The sequence below is a fragment of the Plutella xylostella genome, chromosome 17 (assembly GCF_932276165.1).
Source record: "Plutella xylostella chromosome 17, ilPluXylo3.1, whole genome shotgun sequence".
Taxonomy (NCBI): Eukaryota; Metazoa; Arthropoda; class Insecta; order Lepidoptera; family Plutellidae; genus Plutella; species Plutella xylostella.
Genome location: NC_063997.1, coordinates 4,855,463 through 4,879,476, shown reverse-complemented (window position 1 = coordinate 4,879,476; position 24,014 = coordinate 4,855,463). Strand labels below are relative to the sequence as shown.

The 24,014-nt window shown below is 36.7% G+C and overlaps 1 protein-coding gene across 10 annotated transcripts in view; it reads right to left on the bottom strand.

Annotated features, from left to right (window-relative positions):
* Positions 1-24,014, bottom strand: part of LOC105395201 (ATP-sensitive inward rectifier potassium channel 12) — a 33,853-nt gene that overhangs the window by 7,082 nt on the left and 2,757 nt on the right. For 2 of the 10 annotated variants that reach the window (XM_048627113.1, XM_038108794.2), the window contains exons 2-6: positions 14,642-15,150; positions 2,497-2,941; positions 1,663-1,842; positions 1,283-1,477; positions 42-231 (exon numbers count right to left, since the gene is read on the bottom strand). In XM_048627113.1, the coding sequence (XP_048483070.1) occupies positions 42-231; positions 1,283-1,477; positions 1,663-1,842; positions 2,497-2,941; positions 14,642-14,997 (1,366 nt within the window). In that variant the 5' untranslated portion in view covers positions 14,998-15,150. Of the gene's footprint in view, positions 1-41; positions 232-1,282; positions 1,478-1,662; positions 1,843-2,496; positions 2,942-5,877; positions 6,672-14,641; positions 15,151-24,014 lie in introns of those variants that run through there. The other 8 variants (XM_038108795.2, XM_038108798.2, XM_038108796.2 and 5 more) reach the window with 8 other exon arrangements.

The following is a 24,014-nucleotide window of genomic DNA, read 5'->3' as shown; positions in this document are numbered from 1 at the left end:
CAGGAGGTACAGGAAAACTGTCGCAATAATTGACAACTCACCCAACATGACGACAATCTCGAACCGCTCCCGCAGCATATCCGACGCGGACAGCCCATACAGCGGGGACTTCTCGTTGATCTTGTGCACGATGGTCATGGGCCAGATGAACATGAGCCGGTCCTCCTCCCCGTCCGCCCCCACCTTCAGCTCCTGCTGGTAGAACGGCAGCACCTCGCCCTCGCGCGTGATCTGCGCCGCAGAATAATGACAAGTGAACGGACTGGCCGGTTGGGAATGAGGATTGTCTATGGTGGTGAAGTACTGGCTAGTTTGAAAAGGAGTTTGGATGGTCTATGGTTGGTTTTCCTGATACATAAGCGTTTTATTGACTACATGAACGAAAAAAAACTTTTGTAGCAAAAAATGGATTAAAGCGTTTTGATAAAATCCTTCATAATGTTCATAAAGAAGGATATTTGTCAGTAGAGGTAGGTTGTCGAAATAAAGAATCTAAGTATAAATAAAACATACGGTGGATACAGAATTTGTAGTTAATTGCCCCTTAATTGGTACAAAATGTGGTGCTAAATCGCTTAAGTGTTGAATGCTTTAATTAAGGGCCAATTAAACATGGCGTTTTTATATCCAGGATATTGACAGGCAATTTGGTTAGTAATAACAGTTAACTAAAATTGAGCTGAGCGTGAATTAATAACACAGGTCACAGATGCTAAAATTAAGTAGGTAGGTACTTGTCTCAATAGCCATTGGTAAATTTGTGTTATAATGAATATACAAATTTGTTAGTACTGATAACTACAAGGAAAACATATTTACACATTATGAAAGGATGTTGACTATTAATGCAATGATCCCATATCTATTCTACAGTTCAACGTTTCTATACAATATTTTTGTTAACCACCTAAACAAAGCCCAATTACTTAATTAACTCACACCGAAACGTCAGACTTTAATTCGTGCTAAAATTAGTTTTGGTAATAAACGTTAATTTTGCAACCCAACCCATTAAAATATTGGAAATTTTATTGTGATTTTAAAATACTTTACATTGAAAACGAAACTATAGCAAGTAAGTATAGTTAAATAACAGAGTAGTAAATTACAAGCGACAGCAGAAGAAAGCATACAAGAAAGCGACGAAGTAGGCAGAGTGGGTTTAGTACGCTACATTATCCATAGTTGGGTCTAATACAGTATTTACACCAGCGTACGCAACAAAGACACCGAAAGCACAAAAACACCGGTACTGAATAACAAAATGCACAATAATTTGTACCTTTGAAGACAGTACCTTCTTCCGAATAATTTGCGCACGAACGTGTGCCTCTAGAATGTGCGACTTGCGAATGTCCCCGACTCGGAATAGCAGACAGAACTCCCCGTCCCTGAGACACAGGACCGCGTTCCGAGAGAACAGGAGAGTGGTGTTACGCTTTTTGGCCCGCGCCAGCTTTGCGAATATTAGACCCACCTATGGACAAGAGAGAGACAATTCACAATCTAGAACTTTCCACCGAGGAGGCCAACTCTGACGGTTCTCTTACCCAGGCGATCAGAGGTGGACTCCGCAGCTGCGGAGAGTGTGAGTACGTATCTAGGCGTGCTGACTGAAATCCCCAATCACTAACCAGTATCCGTTTTGTCGTAATTATATACCTTGCGGCGGATAATCTGCGCTCTTATGTGCGCTTCCACAATGTGGGACTTTCTCATGTCTCCCACTCGGAACATGAGACAGAGCTGGCCGTCCCGCAGGCAGATGACGGAGTGGCGGGAGTATAGCAGGGTTTGAGCTCGTTTTTTGGGTCTAGACATCTTTGCGAACACGATTCCAACCTAAAATTAGAATAACCTTGCAGTGTGTGTCTTCGCTCCTTCGTCAACTGACGACGGGTCAAGGAGAGCGGGCGGGTGGCGGGGCACATTGCTGATGGTTCACTTTAACTAAGTATTTGTTGCTCATGGCTCAATTACTATTTATGAATTTATTGATGTACTTACAGTACTAATCAATTCATTTTGTTCAGTAGGTAGTATTATCAATTGGACAAGTAGATAGATGCTGTAAGTTTGCTGTATATACAGAGTTTTTTTTTGAAATTATAATTGAATAGTGAGGTTGCGAAGCATATTGAGTCCATCCTCCATCCATATTTATCAAAAGTAATAAAAACTTATCTATAAAAACTGAAGTAATTAGTACTGAGAGAGCATCTGGATCTTAAAGAGTTTGTTACGGTAACACTTGGCCCCGTTCCAACATTATTTTAATAACAAATTATCATATTGGCTCAAGTGGTGCACGTTTTTTATAATAAAATACGCTCACATTTTATAAACAGTTATAAAGAGCTAAGTATATTAATTATACAGAAAAGTAATAAGTAATTCAATTTTAGATCATCATTGATGACGATGCTCTCTCGTCTCACGATCAAGACATACCTATTAAAAATTAATCATACCATAAACATCAAGATGATAGCTTACCATAAATGCTTGAATGAAGACGCCAACAATACTCTGAATGCACATGACGAAGATGGCCTCGGGGCACTCCTCGTTGGTGGTCCTGGAGCCGTAGCCGATGGTGTGCTGCGTCTCCACGGAGAACAGGAAGCAGCCGGTGAAGGTGGTGACCCCATTGAGGCAGGGGACGAAGGTGGTGTTGGGGGAGGGCGGCGGGGGGGTGATGTCGCCGTGCGTGAAGATGATGAGCCACCAGATGAGGGCGAACATGAGCCAGGAGAGGATGAAGGAGAGCGCGAACACGAGCAGCGTCCAGCGCCACTGCGCGTCCACCAGCGTGGTGAAGATGTCCTGCAGGTAGCGGCGGCGGCGCTTGGCCACGTTCCACTGCACCACGTTGCAGTCGCCGTGCTTGAAGATCACGCGCTTGCGCACGCGCCGCGCCGCGTACCGCGCCTGCCGGTATCTGCAACGCAGAACATAAGGGAAGATACAGCAGATGATTTGCAAAATGTGTTTATAATCAAACGAATTTCATTTGCGTCATAGTTTTTGATAGTTATTTGAGTGAGGATAATTTAGTAACGGTTTTAGTAAAGTGGAAAGTATCCGCTGCCTGTGGTTGGATCGCATAAATAAAATGTGGTGATATAGACGCGGAAGATGAGTTTTATTAGCCGTCGAGTCATTCGGTGATTTCATTAGGGCACGCTGTTTTAACCGACATATTACAGACGTAGGACATATTCATATTACAGACATAATTTTAGGCTTGTAAGCTCGCCTGTAGGTACGTCAGTAAAATCTCTGAACCCTCTTTTTGTCCTAAGTGGATAACATGAAAAATTACCTCGATGTCTGATATTTTTTTAATTAAACGGTTGGCAGTATATCGGACTACACATACATATTTATAGCAGTCGAATGGAATGATATTTATTTCATTTGGGTGAACGGTCGCAGAAGACCTCTAAATTGATTTATTTCGCAGAAGTATCTGAGTGTTACGTCTGGACGCGTCTGTTCTATGTTATTCTACAGATTTCTTTTAATGAAATGACGCACAATACTTCTGCCTGCTCTGCTTATCATTTTAATAGATGAAATTACTTACAAGACGTACAAAGGAATTTGAATAAACCTACAAAGGTCATGACTACTTTTTTTTTTATTATTTGGTCTACAAAACTGAACATAATCTACGCAATGTAACTTTAAACAATTAAAAGAACTTAAGATTATATTCTACTAGTTGCAGACACAGCTTGCGTTTCTTAAAATACTTAATAATTTAGGTGGCACATGCTAGCCAAATTACATGAATATTAGGGTTAATCTTGATTACTAGGGAATATGATTATTATTATATTTACAAAATTTTCTTCAGACTACTTTTAAGTGAGGTAATAGAACTACAGAATATATCTATTTCGTCTCTGATGTAGTTAGTGGAGGAGCACATACGATATATAGGTGAGTGTAGACCAAGATTGGACTTCGACTGAGGTAGGCTGAATGTTTTGCGGTTTTGAAGGCGGCTGTTTGAGCGAGGAATAGAGAAATTTACTCTCTGTAGTAATTCAGGACAATTAATCATACTACTACATCACCCTATTACCATACTGAATACACTTGTGAGTTCTGTTATTATTATTGATATGCTGAGGTTCCTCCTATGCTAACATAGAGAGTTACTATACGTGGACTAATCTACACCCAATGTCAGTATCAAAACTAAAAATATTACTAAAGCTGGCATGTTGAACATGATATGATTTCTATTTGTAAGATTTTACGTATTTAAATCCTCATACATTCGTTCAGTGTATTTAGACAGACCAATGATAATATTTTCGATGCCATGCCATGCCGTGCCAGTGATAAGTTATATCAAGCTATAAATAACGTTGCTAATTTTAGGTTGGGGGGTGACACCTACACGGGTTTCATGCGGTTATGTATAGTAGGTACGTCATAACTCATATCACAATCTATTAACTCATCACGGCGTGACATTTATCGTAAGTACACTCTAGCTAGAGTAAGTAGGCACTTTAGTATGGTATGAAAGCTGAAAAAGGTTAGGATTATGAGACGCAAAATATCGATAGTCTTGATAAAAAAAATACTTATAGTCAAATGGTAATCGCTTACTTTATATTATTTATAACTAGTGCTAACCATATACAACTTTACATTTTTGATATAATTATGTATAAGTATAGCAAGTACTAAAAATATTTGCGATCTTTATAGATTCCTACGATTACATACGCTACATGTACACTACAGTCAAAAACTCAAAAAGAATAAGTAAATCAAAACTTTCATAGTCCTGCATAATAGGCAGAGTATAAAATTTCCATTCTGTATTTTTCATTTAGGTAAGTACTATGTAATTACTTAAGTGTGGCAAATTCAATTTGTTCAGCGAGACAAAGCTATCGGCAATACGAGTAATAGCACGATTTGTTTTGGATTCCAACGATTGTTTTGTACTTTCAATAATTTCCATTTTATAAAATGACACTTTTTTAAGTATCTAGGTTGGTAAATAATAAAGATGTTATAAGTATTATATTCTTTTCTATCTAGTAATTATATATAATTATTTAGTTCTTAAAAAAATACGTACTAAAGTAGGCTTTATGCATAACCTAATATCGTAATCGTAAAGCAAATTCCGACCTCTCCATAAACCACGAGACATGACTTTCGTGTGGTTTTATGCAATTATGAGGATAATTATGTTACTTATACTTATAACATAAATAGTTAGTTAATTATTTAAATATACGTTTAAACATAGCTACGATTATATATGTATATGACCTTCGAACGCTGAAAAGAACTGGATGAAGACTGCACCGCAAAAGTCTTAGTGAGTATGTGTGCAGTTGTAGGTACATGCACCTATACTTTTATATATAACATTATACATCATGTATGTATGTAGCCTGATCATTGATCACTAGCAAAATTACACAAGAGGTTATAAATCTTCAGTAAGTTTTATGTAGTAAGTTGTAATTTATTCATAACTTCTTAGAAAGACCGCAGGTACTAACCCGACCTTTGGTAGGTTGAGTTGGTATATCCAGTCAAAAAATTATTAAAAAAACTACCTAATACGGGCAATCAATAATCATTATTTATCGATATTTTTTTTTTTGGTCTGATGATATTGACTGTAATCGGTTATATTCTATCGAAAACATCGCATTATTAAGAACCGAATAAGTTTCAAAGAACATACATCAACCTTTTGCGTCCCGAATTCGCGATATCAATCAAGCGACTGAAGACAATAGATTTCTAAGGTCTGATTTCAGGGGATTCAAGCAGTTAATCATTTGTTTATGATTGTTAAAACATGACTGTGTCGTGTCACTCGCGACTCACTTGTGCAGCTCCTCGCGCCAGGCCGTCTCCGAGGAGTTGACGGGCTTCCCCGTCATGAACATGGACACCTGGCTGAGGCATCTCTTCATGGCCGACATCTTCTCAAACAAGTACTGATTCACTTTTTCCCCTTTAATTTTTAAGCCTGTCTAATTCCCTACCAACAAGTGGAAACGTTCCAAAACACAGACACACAGTCCACAATTCCTACAAAACTATCAGTTATCACATACAATGACGTAACCAGCGCCTTTAATGTTGTGTTAACCGCATATTATCACAAAAATTTGTAAATACGAATTCAGTCGCGAGTGGGTAAATGAAACCGCACAGTGTTACAGAATTGTCTCCGCTCTATCTTTCAGCAGAACATTAATGAGCGATTCACTAAACACTTCCTTGAAGTCGAAGAGTAGTGGCACTATTTTCTTCAGCATCGTTACAAAAGTCATTTCGGAGTACACTGCGGGGTAAGGAAACCAAGATGGCGACGCGGAAAGAGAGCCGTTGGTGAAACGTGCGACGGACTTTCGACTCAGTCGCGGTGTGAGAGACTTGGCCGGTGCTGAAGCCGACGATGTTTATTAAAACAGATGGAAGACGTCCACAACACGCCGCCACTGGGAACCCGTCCAACGCACCGGTGGCGCCGCCTCCGCTACACGAAACATCTATTTTACGACTCCATTACTAGTATTACTACGCTATTTCATTACTTTACTATCGAAAGATTTCAATTTCGTGATGTTGCTGAAGATTTATGACTGTATTTCAAAAGAAATGTTTGGATTATCCCGTGCTTACAGAGCGTTTAGTGGAAATGTTTATCCAACACGCACGCTGAAGCCGATCAGTCGTTTGTTCGTTGACGGCTTCTATTGGTCGTATCTTATTTTATTATTAATCGTCTGTGTCTCTTTTATCTTTTGTTATTACAGTTCATCACATTATTTTACTTTATTGTTTAGGTTTAGGTACACATTTTTTATACTGTGTTGATGACGAAACTCTTCTCTTGGAATCAATTTCATGTTATTCAGTGAAAACTTTCTGAGTTTACAACTGTACGGATTGGACTAATGGAATTAATTTGCTTGTGTGTTTGGTCGATTCAGACAAAGGGAAACCGAGAATGTTTACGTCTACATTTCAGCTGAAATTGCGTAGGAACCTACGATGTTCACACTTTACAAATAAATTGCTTTACGGTTTCATATTTATGAATATCTAAAAATGCTTGGAGTTTTTGGAGACTCATTGGAGTTTGGTTAAATTTAAACTTAAAACGACGTAAGCATCTGTAAATGCCAAATATAAATACGGAAGAAATTAATTATTTATAGGTACTTAATCGGAATTATTGCATGTAATATCAACTTTCAAATTATATAAGAAGTAGTATATCTATAAACCTAGCTATATAGTAAAAGAACGGTTGCTGCAATCAACAATCCAACAACCCGATAGAAGTTTATATAAATTAGGAAATATAATACATACATACCTACATGCCAATGAACTACAGCGTAGTTTGTTGTTGCATTTGTGGATTGCAGAAACCGGTTCTGTTCTATCCTATTATAAGTGTAGGTACTTATAATAGGATAGAATAGAACTTAGTTTATTAAGTAGTTTATTAGTTAAGTTATATTATGAGTGAGAGCTTATAACTGCCAATAAACTGCTTTGCAGTTTGGCGGTGTATTGTCATTAAATTTTTTTGTGTTTTCTTATGAATAAATACCTAAACTTATCTTATCTTATCTTAACGTGATCTGGGCAGCTGTCTGCCCACTCCACAGCCCACTCGTAAATATACGCTATCTACTACAAGACTGGATACATTAATTAGGTACCAACGGCAACATCAAACATGAAAAAATATGTAACAGCGACAGATAAACCATGTCAGGTTTTAGTTCGCTGTAAAATGTATCTAAATCTAAGTTTTTCAATTAAATAAAAATGTTAAAACAAAACAAGAGCCCATGCTTCTGTTTTTTATTCTTATTGCAGGAGTAAGGGTTATTTACTGAATTCGCTATTCGTAATCAACATTTTTGTACCTACTCATTCCTTTCTTATTTCTTTCAAACGCATTATTAACGAGTGTGAAATTGAACCATTATCATTTCTTTTGGCATCCATTCGTAGCGTGTGTGACATTTCAGCTGATGCGTTGCCTTGCCGATAATAACTTCAATGCAACATGCAAATATAAATACACATAATTATCTTTTTCCATTGAGTTTACCTAATAGCTGTTTTGCCGAAAACCTAAAAACGAATTTCCTACTCAAAGTTGGCCTAGCGTGGGACGACCTCCGGCCCGATGGACCTTAGACAGGTAGCGGGAAGAGGCTAGATGAGGAAGACTGAGGACAGAGAGTTGGCGACGACAATGTCCATTGCCAGCAGTCGACGAGAACTGGCTGATGATAATGATAGTAGACAACTAGGGATACAGAGTAACCTAATGCATTCACTATCTATTCTCTATATTCAAAGCTACATATACATATGTATTGAAACTGCAGAATCGAATCAGTTAATAAATACATAGCAGCATAAATAGGTACCTATCATCATCATTAGGTACCGCAGCACAATAAAAGCACAAGCTTGTTAATGTCTTATCTCTGTGAAACAGTGCGGATTGATTGGAATCACGTGAGTATGAAACGTGTTCTTCAGCGATACATTCCTAACGAAGAGCGATGCCATGTGGGTTTGCTATGTTTACTGTACCTGCATGTACTACACAAAACTTGCTTTTAGCATTAAGTAAAGTACCTTATACACTTATACATAAAGTTGATAACTACTAAAAATTCACCGATTAGGACATTATTTTAATTTTAAGTTTATTCTGTAATGTAATTGCCATAACCATAATTATGGTTAATGGGTTTTCAGTTAGCAAACTACAACTTTTCATTATTATTTACAGTGAGTAAAAATCTGCTATTATAACATCCGTCATCTCATTCGTCTCATCACAGATTTCTCTGACTTCTCTATTTGTAAGGAAATAAACCAGCATTTTCCAACCACCTCTTTCATATTTCAGCCTCTCCATATTGAAATTTGAGTAGTTTTATCAAAAAGCTCTAGAGAAGAGAATTTGAACTTCGATCTATTTTAACTAGACCACGCGCTGTTGCCAAGTCGGGTCTTCTGGTGACACATTTGGCCGAAATAACTGCAATCTTGAGATCATCTTTCGGACTCGACGGCAACTTGGCTTCATTTCAGGGATACCCCTCATTTCATTTTAGTTACGCTACTTGTCGCTAGATGGCTGTAGCGGAAGTCAGATAGCCTAAATTAAGAGCATTAATATCAATCTTCCTTACCTAGGTTACTCATGCAAACTGTTGCTCTACATTCTTAATTGATCGCAATTTTTCATGTTTTTTTGTAGTTTTTTTGGCCTGTAAAGGCTGTAAGTAAACTCTTAGCCACGATTACCGTTGGTAAACTTAATTATTATAATGTTTAAATACATTTATTTATTGATGATTTATTTATAGAAAAAAATACACAAAGTAATAAAAAAACATTGATTTATTTTATTACATTGTGTATTTTTTTGTATTTCCTATGAAATCTCATCGGTAAAAGGAATCCTGACATCAATGGAGTTTCTAACGAAGCGTCGGCGTCTCTAGACCAAACATGTAAATAATGTGTCTGATTGCGCAACATATTTGCATTAATTTGATATTTAATCTGGTTTAAGTTCGTGTAGGTCAACGGCTCGGGTTGGTTTCTGCCGTGACTCACCCGCAACTCCGAGAAACCACCTCCTCTGACGAGATCGGTTTTTGCTCTCAAAACTGGGGCCCAAAGAAAAAAAAACAGCAGTTAACGGTCGCGAAACGATTTCTTAGGAAACTATTTATAAATTGTGAGGTGTCGATGAGTCACGCAATCTATGATGTTAAATATAAGTTGGCTACTTAAACTTAAACCTATTAGTGGCAGACGTATCGTATAAGCCAACTTGACACGGTCGTAATCTCAAGTTAATGACGGACATCTACCTACTTTGGAAAATTAACTGTCAGTTTTACACCTGACACATTTTGCGATTAGAAGCCAATATTATCCCGAGATGAACACAGGGTACCTTTTATCTCGAGCGAGACTCCCACGGGAAACTGTTTAAAGTTAAAGCTAAGATAGTTAGGTAGTTACCTAGTTACATATAAGATGAAGCTTTATGAAAATAAAATAATTAGCCAAACAAATCTCGCACACTCCATGAGGCATGAATTGTTAATATTGACGCTTTGTGAATTTTCCTTATACCACAATCCTAACCTTTATGTGATTAATTTTGAGGCATAAACAAATGTAAATAAAAGACTAAAGTTTTAAAAGAAACATGAAATTTTCCTTGACTATAGAATATGTAGATAGATTGATGGTTCAGAAACCTGAGTCTCAAGATCAAACTGAAAGTCATTTCATTCAGCGAATAAGTTTCAACACTTGTAGGTACGTCGGAATTATCTTTCGACAATGAGTTGCACATAATAATATTGTATTCCTTAGTCCGAGGACTAACTCGAGCAGTCTTTTTATGGTTCCTTATTACTATCGCCGTAAGAGTTAAACAACATGCCGTTATTACATTTAACAGTGCGTTCACTGTGCTAAGAACAGCTGTTTGGTGTGACCTGCCATTACGTCTGCGGTCTACTTTTATTTTTGTATATTCAGGTGATGTCGTGTGTATTATAGACAACTTTATTCATAATACTAAACTCTGTCTTTTGTTAAACTTACAGTTTAATTTGTATTTAGTAAATTCTCACGGTTCAATACGTCGACATGGCGTGATGAGCGAACAGTCTCTTTTTCATACCTTTAACAACCTCCATTTGATAAACCTCTAATTGGACGCCATGAAAACTTGCTAAATGGGTTTAAAATAATGCTCAATCAAAAAACTCATCAGAGCAAAAAACAACATGAATTCGCTAAAAACGGTTTGTTGACCCTGGAGGACTAATATAAATCGAGAGCGATTATTTATTATTTATTTTAGGAGTTTGTATAAATAATTATTATCTTGGATGTCAATGCTGATGATGAAGAGAATCAGTAAGTAGAGTTTAATTTACTAAATAAGGTACTTACATGAATATATTTCTAAATTATTGAAATGACGTCAACAACTTATAAAAAAATCATCTATCTGCTGCCTATATCATGTGGCGTGTCTGGAACTATTATTGTCTGTAAAACCGTTCTAAACTTTTTGTACGATGGCTAGATTATAATAATAAATGTATAAGTATGTATGTATAATCTTTCCATGTGGCAGGATATTGTAAGTACCCATTGATAGTGGCGCCAACGCCACGGCTTATCTAAGCACGCACCAGTCATCCAGTCCACACAGTCCTTAACACCGCTCACAATTGTACAAAGTACAGGAAAGGACACTGACCGTAAACCTTTCGGTTCAAAATAGTTCAAATGTAGGTCTTAGGCGCCTACTACATACGGTTTAATATTTAGAACGCGTTACTTCGCAACTTTACCGGCATACGCAAATATGTATCCAAGCACACATACGAGTAACATACAGTAACTATTAGTAACGGAACACTTACACAGGTAAAGGGCATAATTCACAGCCACACGTAGTGTGGAGGAAGTGAGGGGCCTTGGCGACGTCGGCTCTTGGTATATTTCGTGCTGAGCATCGGAGAGGATAAGCCAATCCGAGAATTGCAAAATTTGTTGGTAAGTATATACTTTAGTTTTAAATTTTATATTTGAAGGGCCGTACCGTACTGCAGATTTGTAATGGAAAATGTGCTTATTATATACGGGATTTTCAGACAAAGTTTTAGCAGTGCAAAGATTTTCAGGTACCAGCAACCGTGCAAAGAATCAACTAAATATAAGAATTACAAGATTTACAAGTTATACAAGTGCCTATGTATTGTGAATACTTTGTTTAGAACAAAGTAGAAGGCTTAGCGGTGGATGTTGGTATTTCCTATTGTTTTAAAAATATCCTTTCTAAACTCTACTAAACCGAGTTTCCCGCCATTGTAGTAACTGTTATTTATAGAGAACGATTCTATACAACAAATAAAAGTCCGTATTTTTTGGTAAGTATTGAAATGTGAAAGTTTCCATGTAACTCTAGCTTACCATATTTTTTGTTTTTGGTTTTACTTAGGTCTCCGTAAAGTAATATATATCTAAAATTATTGGTACTTCCTAACTAATATTATAAATGCGAAAGTAACTGTGTCTGTCTGTCTGTCTGTCTGTCTGTTACTCTTTCACGCCAAAACTACTGAACGGATTTGAATGAAATTTGGTATACATACGGTCTAGACCCTGGGAAAGAACATAGGCTACTTTTAATCCCGGAATTCCCACGGGAAAACTTTTTAAGGTGAAGCGAAGCGCGCGGGAACAGCTAGTAATATATACAATGATTTATAGAACTTATGAAATGCGCGATGAAAAAAACTGCTTATCCTCTACATCCACAGACAACAATAGACAATCAGTTAGAGGAAGGACTTTGAACAGTTTTATTGCAAAAATAAAACCATAAAATAAACTGCTACGCCCATTGATTATATCCAATCAAATAGTCTAATGAATAATATCATCCCACTATGCTCCTCTACTTCACTTTCTGTGGTCTAGTATTGAAAGTTTAGTATGTTAATCAACCTAGTGCTTATTCAAGACTAACATTTATTTTACTAAACATGATAGTTAAGTACCATACTCAAAAATAAACTATCCAATCAGAATTAACAGTCTGATTTAACAGACTATCACAGAAAATATCAATTACTTACTCAACTACATAGCATACCAGTGATACCACCCATGCATCTCGAATAAACATCTAGAATAGTGACATAACTATTAACTAAAGCTGTAGCGAAAACCACTTAGAATGACCTTATAAAGTTAATTGTCTGCATAGCAATGCGAAACCCTATGCATTTCAAAGCGCGAAGGTCGCAATAAACAGAAGGCTACCCCTACAGCAATTACTGAATGTCTCCAGTCTCCATGGAAAACTATGAGCCGTGATGGCCTCTGAGAAACTGATAGGGTTGCCAATTATGTAAGGATTCAACCAAAGCCAATCTTGAGATTTTGCACATGCAATCTCTTTTTTATTTAGCAACTAATTGGCAATATAACATAATTACCTAAGTAATGAACATTCGTTTATGGCTATGGTAAATCAATATCAGTGATCTCGCGAATATGATGAAATACGGATGTGATGATTTTTTTAAAATTCAGTAGTTTGTTTTCTGTGTTACTTAACTGCGTAATATATCTTTTCAGAAATGTTTCATTACTAATTAGCTTTTCTTATTCTACACGATTGTGCCAGTACCTATATACTTAATAATTATGTAATTTACTTATATTTTTAAATATCTAGCTTGTTTTAAGTATGCGTTGCACTTGACCTTACATACCGGGTCAGTTACTCCGTTTCCAGTCGGAAATTCCAGAGAATCAATGCATACACGGGCGCCGCGCGCTCGCATCACGGAGGAATTAGAACATCTAAATATAGGGGATTAGTTCAGATGGTTAAGTGTTGCACAATGAGGAACTATCCTTTGTCTTCGATTCAAGATTGCAATATTGTTCACGGAATTCCGAGATACCGTTTCGTTTGTCGTTACAAACGTGCAGAAGGAAAACTAAATAGTAGATAGACTTATAAAAGTTTCTAACTTCCTGCATAAGACAATAGAGTATATATATACCTAATTTTAAAAAAAACCTAATATAAAAACCGGCCAAGTGCGAGTCGGGCTCGCGCACAAAGGGTTCCGTAGCAGCAAAATTACAGTTAAATCAACCTATCTCAAAAACTATAAGAGATACTTTGATCAAACCAAAAATCGTTGAAAGAGTTAATTAGCATGCATCACCTCTATTTTTTTTAGAATTTTATACCCCGTAGTTATAAAAATAGAGGGGGGGGGACATACTTTTTACGACTTTGAGAGCTGATATCTCAAAAACCGTTCACTTTAAGAAAAATGTTTTTTAGAAAACTTTATATCATTTTAAAAGACCTTTCCATTGATACCCCACACGGGTATGTACATCGAAAAAAAAATTTCATCCCTCAGTTACATGTATGGGGGGCCCCACCCCCAATTCTTTTTTTTACTATTTAGTGTCATATTTTTGTAGCGGTTCATACAACACATATTCCCATCAAATTTCATCACTGTAGTACTTATAGTTTCCGAGTAAATCGGCTGTGACAGACGGACAGACGGACAGACGGACAGACGGACATGACGAAACTATAAGGGTTCCGTTTTTGCCATTTTGGCTACGGAACCCTAAAAAGATTAAGGTGGAATTTCACCAAACGCCTAACGTATTTAGTAGCCTGTCAAACGTTTGTCAGTTGGTAGGTGGTTTTGGTACAAAATGTACTTATTTAAAATTTGACTTAAATACAATTTTAAATACGTTTAAAGTTTGGTAAAAGTGACCCTAAGAAGATTGAAAAGTTTGAAAACATCTGACAGTCGGCTTGACAACTCTCTTGTGTGACTGTTGTGGACCACCAATCCGCACTGAGCCCTCGTTCTCGACTAGGCCTAGGCCCAGGCCCTTCTTTCATTGGAAGGAGATCCGTGCCCCAGCAGTCGGGAATCGGGACGTGATGGGTTGATGATGAATGAAAAAGGTTAAGAGAGGTAGAGTATCAAATAAGAAGACTCACCTAAGCAGAAGGTTGAGAGAGCTATCGTTCCTGGTGGTGGGCACGTCCTTGACGCTGGAGGGCTCGCTGCGCACGCCGCGCAGGGAGTTGCGCAGCTGGCGCGGGATGGACGCCAGCAGCCCGCTGCTGTTGCGCCGCTGGCTCAGGCTCTTGGACCGCGACAGCTTGCTCGCCTCCACGTCTGCCGCCGGGTGCGCCGACACCTCCTCGATCGTCGTACTCGAAGCGTTAGTCTTTATTATAGTGGGTATCGGCGGCGCGGCGCCCAGCAGCGCGTCCCAGGGCGACTCGTTGTCCTCCTCCGAGATCGTCTCGAAGCTCCGCGGGCCCACCGACGACGTCGTCTTGTCGGACATGCTGGACTCGTCACTGCACGTCAATGTGAGATTCGGCACTAGAAACACCGATAGGGCACTTCGTCACTTTGGGTTTTTAGTTTCTTGGCAACACTTCACTCTTATCATAATATCCATTTGTAAATCATAATGTTTGGGGTAGAAATGTTGACACTGTAACAAAGGAAAACATTGTGTTAACTTAAGACACAGTATAAAAGCCTCTGATAAATAGTGTACGCGCCAGGTGATGGCTCTGCCGCTATTGTTGGCTAGCTAGGCTCTATAGTGGCGGAGTGCAAGTGCGAACATCATACGAAACTGTTTGAAAGTTTAGAACGTTGCAGCAATTACATTCGCGTTTTTTTTGCTTCACTTTTACTCTCGCTCGAAACATAATATTTTCGCTTGCAAATTGATTTCTTTTTTTCGCAATCTTTTTCTTGTTCATAATTAGGTAATTACCGGAGTCTTTTGTTGAAATAGAAAGGTGATTATGCGAGTAAAATGTTTAGATAAGTCTATACACAGGAAGGCTAGATTTTTTTTGTTTGCCTAACTGCTAATCGGACCGGAATTTATTATCTTACATATTGTTTATACTGATAGTTGGTTGATGTGCAATTAGTAATTGCGTAAGATCATAAAAGTTGTCTGATTTCAAAGTTTTAATGTGCGTAAATTGTAGGTTTCAGTCACGAAAAAGTCTTGATTTGCATTTGTCCAAATTGATGATTTGAAAGGAACATCCGTAGGTATTATCAGGATATTTCATAATTTCGAATAAAAAAACATTAATAGTATCTGATACACTACGTTTATCTAATAGTAATGCAAAGCTGTATGAAGTAATATCAATTAGCGTAGTACTAGTGCTAATTTATGAACCGGTAAGTCTTGTATTACTGGGCAGTAAAGCGCCACCATCACTCTATTAGCAGCAGCCGGGCCGAGATCAGCGCGGGCCACCGTAACTACACTAACTACCATATAATTGCTTCGACCAGTGATTTGAAGTTGAAAGTAGTAATACACGGTAATACTTATGGCCTTAATGAGACACTTACATCGGGAACCTACATTTAGGAAACTGCGAAGGACCAGTGAAAGTGAGTTATCGTAAATGGATATTTAATTGAAAAGATTAAATTGTGAAATTGTTTTCGCCTTGTTGCAGGCATAGGTGCATTTGAATTTTGCCGCCATTTTTTAATGTAACTTGGTAGTGATTTTGTATTTATATTTGTACAGTATTACGGTATATGCAAGTACTTACTGAAAAATATTTTTATTTACTCATACTTGTCATTTACAAATTCTATTTCTGACAACGGGGACGCTTCTAATTATCATACCTACTGAATCATTCCGCAGTATGCGTGTAATGCGGGTATACAGGGTGTTGCAAAAAGGGTATACTAAGCCGAAACCTACATGTGCAGCATGGTATATCTAAGCCCGAAACTGAAATCAGAATTTGAAAATTCGCGAAAAAAAAAATCTTTTTCCATAGAAACTTTGTTGGTCACGTGACTTTTACTATGGAAAAAAAAATTTTTTTTCGCGAATTTCCAAATTCTGATTTCAGTTTCGGGCTTAGATATAACATGCTGCACATGTAGGATTCGGCTTAGTATACCAATTTTGCAACACCCTGTATATGTATATGACTAATGTAATGTATCGTGGCGGCCTAATGTAGGTCAAAAAAACTCCAAATAGGTATTCCACATAGATTTTGTTTATGCGTTGAGAAAATAACGCTATGTGAAACAATTGAAATTAACTGTATGTACACGATATTAAACAAAAATGTTTTAATTCATGGCGAAACTCTACACTAAACTCCAAATCATTCAACAATCAATGCCTATCACGTGAGGAAACACGAGCCAACAATTTTTTTTCGTCTGTAATTCTTATTATACGTCAATAAGGTGTATTTTCCAATACATAAATTGAATAAAAATGTGAGCAATAAGACAGAATGTCTGCCAAATGGCGCACTGAAACTAAAGTGGGTCAATGCTCCAGAACGAAGGATCTGCTTTCAAATCAAAGTTTTATGACTACTAAATTAGAAAACTGAGTTTTATAATCACCTGAAAATCGTAAAGGGGCAATAAAATAGGTTGTTCGTTTTGGCAGCAGTGCCCCCACTGGTGCCGTACCCCCGTTTTTGTTATAGTCAGCGAAGCCTCTTCAAAACAAATACATGTAGAATTTATACATAAAGATACCTATGTTTTTTTCAGATAGGTAGGTATGTAGGTACATAAACTACTTTTAATCCCCATATTTCAGTATAATGTAAGTACCTAACTAAGTCATTAATTTATGATTCAAGTAACTACCTACCTCTATATCTCAGCTTACAAATAAATCTCCGTGGGAGATCTGACTCGACTGTAAATTATTCGTACTTAAGTTCTTATGATTGTACTTTGTGTATTTCCGTTAACGAATCCTGTTCCACATTTTACTAACCTAGTTAACCTACATCACAGAGCCTTACAAAATATATTATAGATAGATAGATAGATAGAATATTCTATATTTGTACACAAGAATAGATTATACAAAGCTTAAATATAAACACATAGGTACAATTATAATAGGTAGGTAGGTACTCCTAATTCTAGGTCCTCCTCTGCACATACTACCGAACAATGTAGACGTATATTAAACTATAAATGCAGTATACATATATTAATTAAACCTAAATTGCTTTTTGTAATTATCATTCACGCCTGAACTTTCATTTAGTACTCTAAACAGAATTATTTTATAGTATTTTTATAGTTACTAGAATTATCTTGTTCTACTAAAGTAGGTAGCTACAGACCTAACATTAAACTGTTACACGGGTGTTAAAGTGCTAATAAAGCATTGTTTGTTCACTATTTATATATTTATATCGACACGAGGATCTAACTAAGCTATTAAAATGCTATTTTGTAAGTTCCTAGCCACTTATCATAAGAATAGGCAAGATATGTAATTATGTTTATTTAAATTACTTTAACATTTACAAGGACACCTTTAGAGGCTTCTTATTTTTCAGCACTTATATTTTGTCCATAATTCATTGAAAAACCATAATTTATTTATTTATTTATTTAATACTTTATTGCACAAATATAAAATAAATGTACAAAAGGTGGGCTTAATGCTAAGATAATAATAATAACAATAAGCGGCAGGGCAGCTTGTGGCGAGCTGTTGGGACTTAGACCATTCGACCCCACCCACCCGATGCCGGGGAGAACCCCTGTTCCTCATCTCTGGCTTGCCTTTATTGGTTGTCCAGAGTGAACACTGACGAGGAACAGGATCTCCCACCTCTTGCTTGCCTTCATTGGCTGGCTTGAGTGGTGTACCGCTAGAGCAGCAATGCTCGAGGAAGGATGTATTACCCAGTAAGGTGTTTGTAGGGATCTTGACCGATAACGCGATTGTCCTGAGAGCCGTGGAATACCTCTCCATCCTTAGCACCTCATGCCATGTTGCCCCCTTGTTGCTACGTCACTGTTATGTGCTAGCGACTGTTTTTGGGGGCCCATTTACTGTGTGTGCGAGTCACCCCCTGCCTTTTTATCCGTGTGTGAAACATATAGGTCAGGCAGGGGCCATAGTCCTTCCATAGTCCCAGTTACCCAGTCCATTTAGCACCCCCTTCCATAACCCTGTATTAGTTTTGTCCATATCCTACAATAGTTCTGCACTAACCGGGGATTTTCCTTGGGTTTACTCTATAGTTTACACAAGGAAAATCGTCGGTTGGTGTCACATTTCATATAGATTAATGATGTCAAACGGGCCTCTACATGTTGGCTCCGGCCCTATGCACGCCTTCCAAATGCCCGGGACCCCATGGTCCCGTGATGGTAAAGACACAACATAATAATAATAATAATCTAAAATATTTACCAATATGTAAAGTTAAAATAAAAATAAAACAAATAAACACGCACTCACGACTTGTACTAATGTACTCCCTTGCGGGGTAGGCAGAAGTGCATTGCTGCACCCACTTTTCGCCAGAGTGTTATGTTAGTCCCAATGTAATAGGGGGCGGGCCTATTGCCATTTTACGGGCACATCCAATACCCGAGAACAAATATCTGTGTTTAAACAAATATCTGCCCCAGCCGGGAATCGAACCCGGGACCATCGGCTCAGTAGTCAGGGCACTAACCACGCCATTCGGTCGTCTTATGTAAAGTTAAATGTAATTAATTGTAGTAGTAGTAGTCGTTTTGCATTTTAATATACATTACATATACTCGTACATAATATATAATAGTTATAACTTCTCGCTAAAATTACTAATGCATAAATGGAAATTGGTCATCAAGTACCAATATCGGCCCGTTTGCGACTGTACCTAACACTTGAAGTGGATTGAATTCAACTAAATTCACAATTGTTTCTCTCAAAATCATATAAGAATAGCAAAAAAGTATAAATATTTGAAATAAATTAATTTAATTTAATAAATAAATAAATTATGATGAGAACGCTGCGATGCGGTGGCGTGAATCCAACACTAATGAAATCAAATGACGGCACGATATGAAAATATAGAATGACTAAAATTAAGTAGGTAGTGTAAAATTATACGTCATCAACACTTCACCAGAATCTTTGGCGGTTATAATGGCGGAAGCCAGTTATTTTAGCTCTTCCAGTTTTCAGTTTTCGTGCTCGTGACGCGAACTCAAATAAGAAAAAGAAAATAGGCTGTTATTATTGCTTCAGCATGCAAAATCAACGATAAATGTTTATGGTTTCCTGGTAGCCGTTGCGATTCGATTTGAAATACCTTTAACATTCTTAACTGTGACCGCAAATTATAAAGTAATACCGAAAGACATGGCTTTAAATAAAATGAAACTTGAAACTTAACATGAGTATACATTGGTACTTAATCCCTATATAATATGATTTAGAAACGATATTGGATGCCCAACGAGCAATAATTGTGAGACATTGTAAAAATAATGAAATTTTCTGTAGAATGAAAAAGATATCTTCTAATTTACTTAGTATTTTTATAAATTGAACCAGGGCACTGGCCCGGCGGCGGCGTTCGTTCACCGCTAAGAGGCAACGTTCGTGAATGACACATAAAGTAAGTGTTTCATTCATAAATATAACATAACCACTCACATCTTCATCTTGTATGAGTATATAATATTTAAAAAAAAAGTCTCTTGATTCGATTACAAAAAATGAGACCAGAATCGCTAAAACTATTAAAAACCAAACTATGGTTTCAATTCCAATGTCTCTCTCCGAAAATGTAGGTTGTATGTGTGTATTGTGTTAACAAGATGATAGTTTTCTACTACGATCACAATAAATATTAGCTTGGAGTTATCTACAGATTACTACTTCCTCATAATAACTTGTCATATATCAGTGAGACTTGCTTCAGGATGTCAGCTGCATGTTTAATACTTATTTATGTTTACTCAGCCGTGAGAGAAAACGATAATGATGACGCGTACATGTTTCTAAACAGTGAAATAACTACATATATATATTTTTCCTAGACATTTGGAATTTTCAAGACATCATTACATGTAAAGATCATGCCCTTGTTAACAAGGCTGCTATGGTAACAATATTCTACATGATCTAAACTATATTATGTAAAGTGTTTTGTTTAGTGTCAATGGTTTCAAGTAAATTACACCGAACGTTAAATTCGATGCGTGAAGATCATTCATTAGATCTAATATTATGGTGAATGTGCGTCATCAGTAGTCATCACATCAAGATCCATCCATTGATATTACTCTACCTCTCTACTCTACTTTAACCGTTTTTTGTTGTAAATTATAAATTTCTTTCGTAATTTCATTTCTTTGCCATTCAATTTATATGGGAAAAATTTAGTGGAAGTAGGTAATAACAAATGACCTGATAAAAATAAGAACTATACACATATTAACTAGATTTTCATTTCAATATATTTTTTTTGTAGCTATAGGCACCTATTTGTTTTTTAAAAGTTTAAGTAGTATTTCTAGTTACGTATTTATCTCAGAGATCAAGACCACACACAACTAACTAGTTTGCCCAATGCTCATTCCGGACCTGATTATAATTCAAGTATTTCAAATATTTAGGGCGTATAGAATTTGCTAGATATTTCCATCTGTTAGCTCCAATTTCTCCATAGTCGGTTAGATCGTAACCAGGGAAAAGTTTATCAATTATACGTCATCTCCATATTAAATTCTTGACAGATGTGTTAAAAGTCAAGCAATATATAATCCCTGGTTATGCTCTAACCCACTATGGCGAAATTGGCACTTAGTATTGTAATGTATATGTAATTATAAGGGTCTAATATCGCAATATATATTTTTACGTTCAGTTTCAACTTGACCACGCGGACCTCCGCCCAGTAACAAAACTAAGTTTGTAAGTAAATTAAAAGTTAGTAAGTATACCTATAAATAGTATTTGTTTATAGTTCATTGATAGTATTAATGAATTCGACCCAGCTACGTAAAGCGCGACCACGCAAACGAACAATGGTAGCGTGGTGATAACGAGGCCTTGACGGTCGCACCACAACGCATAGTGATAGACCGTCGCGAAAAAATTGAAATTTTTGCGATGAAGTCGATGCGGAAAGTTTGTCATTACAGTCGAGTAAGCGAAGTTCTTTAATAAAGGGACACTACTATGAGACTGTAATGACCCGCACTATAGTACACGATGTTTCCAATACAACTGGGGGGAAAGATATATACACGATGTTTCCAATACAACTGGGGGGAAAGAAATCAGTAAATAAATAATACATTTATTAATCAATACATTGGTAGCAGAACTTTCGATTTTTATTTCAGACAAGTACCTACTTAATATAATTTCACATTCCTACATGTTTAGATATATTTTTATACTATCTTATCTTCCAGTTGTTAAAATAAATTATTGGCCTTTGACACCTAGCAATGTATGAAGATAAAATTAGGGGCGCCAAAATACATAGTTAGATAAATTATGACACTTGTTACATAAATAATAAATTCAATTAATAACTTTATAGTGACTTTTATTTATTTATTTATTTTCTATGGATAAACAACAGTAATAGACTATAAGTAACTTAAATTTAACATAACAACTATTTTAAGCCTATCACCTTAAAAGTTTATCACTAAAACATTTATTTATATTAAAAAGATGTGATACTTACCCCCTTATTCATAGAAAAGCTACAATACGCTTTAACCAATAAACCGCTTTGTCCCTCTCTGTCAAAGAACAAATAGTTCTTTGTCGGAGAGGGACAAAACAGTCTATTAGTCAAAACGCTCTGCAACTTCTCTATGAATAAGGGGGTTAATCTAGAGCTAAAAACAAAATGCTATACCAGTCAAAATCAAACCTAGTAACTACTAAAATTAAAGTTATCTCGCCAAACTATGAGCCATATTATTAATAAGCCTCTTGAATGCTACATTCTTTTTGTTGTAAATGTCTGCTGACAGAAAGTTTTGGTTGTGGGAGTTACAAATTCGGTAGGTAGGCGCGCGGCGACCAGCATTTGTGCGTGTTTTTGGAAGGTAGAATAATTTGCAGATGTTGCGTGGTGTTGCCGAGCGAGGTACCAGATACCTTATGTCGCTTACTAGTTCTGAGCAGTTGTAATGATTGTTGCAGATGTTGTAGAGCAGAAGTTCGTCATTGACGGAGCGTCTTGCTGATAATTTTGGTATATTATAATGCTTCAGAAGATTTTCATACGACATCTTGGAACGAGTGAGTCTGTAGTGTATGGATCTTAACGCCTTTTTTTGGATCATTTCTATCTTCTCACTGTATATTTTATAAAGAGGATTCCAAATCACCGAAGCATATTCTAATTGCGAACGAACCAGAGTTTTGTAGAGAACTAACAAAGTATTAGCTTGCCTAAATGACTTGCTAATACGAAGTATGAAACCAAGCATTTGATACGCTTTTTTACAGATATTTGTGATATGTTGATCAAATATTAATTTATCATCAAGCTGTACTCCTAAATCACGAATAGAGGCTACTCTCTCTAGATTTTGCCCCCCTATATTGTACGCATGTTCTAATTTATTCCGTTTTCTTGTGAAAGATATTTGTTGACATTTATTGGGAGCTAAATGGAGTTTATTAATTGTACAATATTGATGGAAGCGGTCGAGATCATCTTGGATTTCTTGACAGTCGTCAATATTGTTTATGGTTTTGAAAATTTTGAGGTCATCGGCGAACATCAAGATTCTACAATTATGGAAACACTTGGCAATGTCATTTACAAACAAAATATACTGAAGAGGACCTAATATGGATCCCTGAATTACTCCCGAAGAAACCAACCTTTGATCCGAATGGTACCCGTTGATAATAACAGTTTGGTAACGGTTGTTTAGGTACGATTTGAACCAGTGTAGGAGATTACCTGTAATACCGTTTTGAGCTAATTTCTTGAGTAACAGAATATGGTCTACTTTATCAAAGGCCTTTTGAAAATCTGTGTATATAGTGTCAACCTGAAGCCCTTGATCCATGGCGTTGAATAAAATTTGCGTTAAGATAATTAAAATTTAAGAGTGCCTAATATGACAGGTTTTATAACATGACTAACTGGATAACAATAGGTTGAGCCTCTTGTAACTAGAGTATATAATTTTATCCTAAGTGTTGTATGAATCATTGAGCCAAAACGTTTCCCGATATAGGCATTAAATTAAATATGTATTTTAAAAAAAGTATTTTCATAAGTTCTATTGCATTAAATTTATAGAGGTCTACTAAGTAGGTACATCAATGTTTCTTACTTTTTTCTCCGTCATGTGAAATTTAACCTACAAAATTAAAAAGAAATGGTCCTCGAAGTTTGATTGATATTAAAAAATAAATATACTTAAGTTCTTAAATAAATATAAATATGAGGAGACAATTCACACACGGCTATCCAACCCCAAGCTAGGCAGAGCCTGTAATATAGGTGTCGGACAGCTGACATATCTACACAG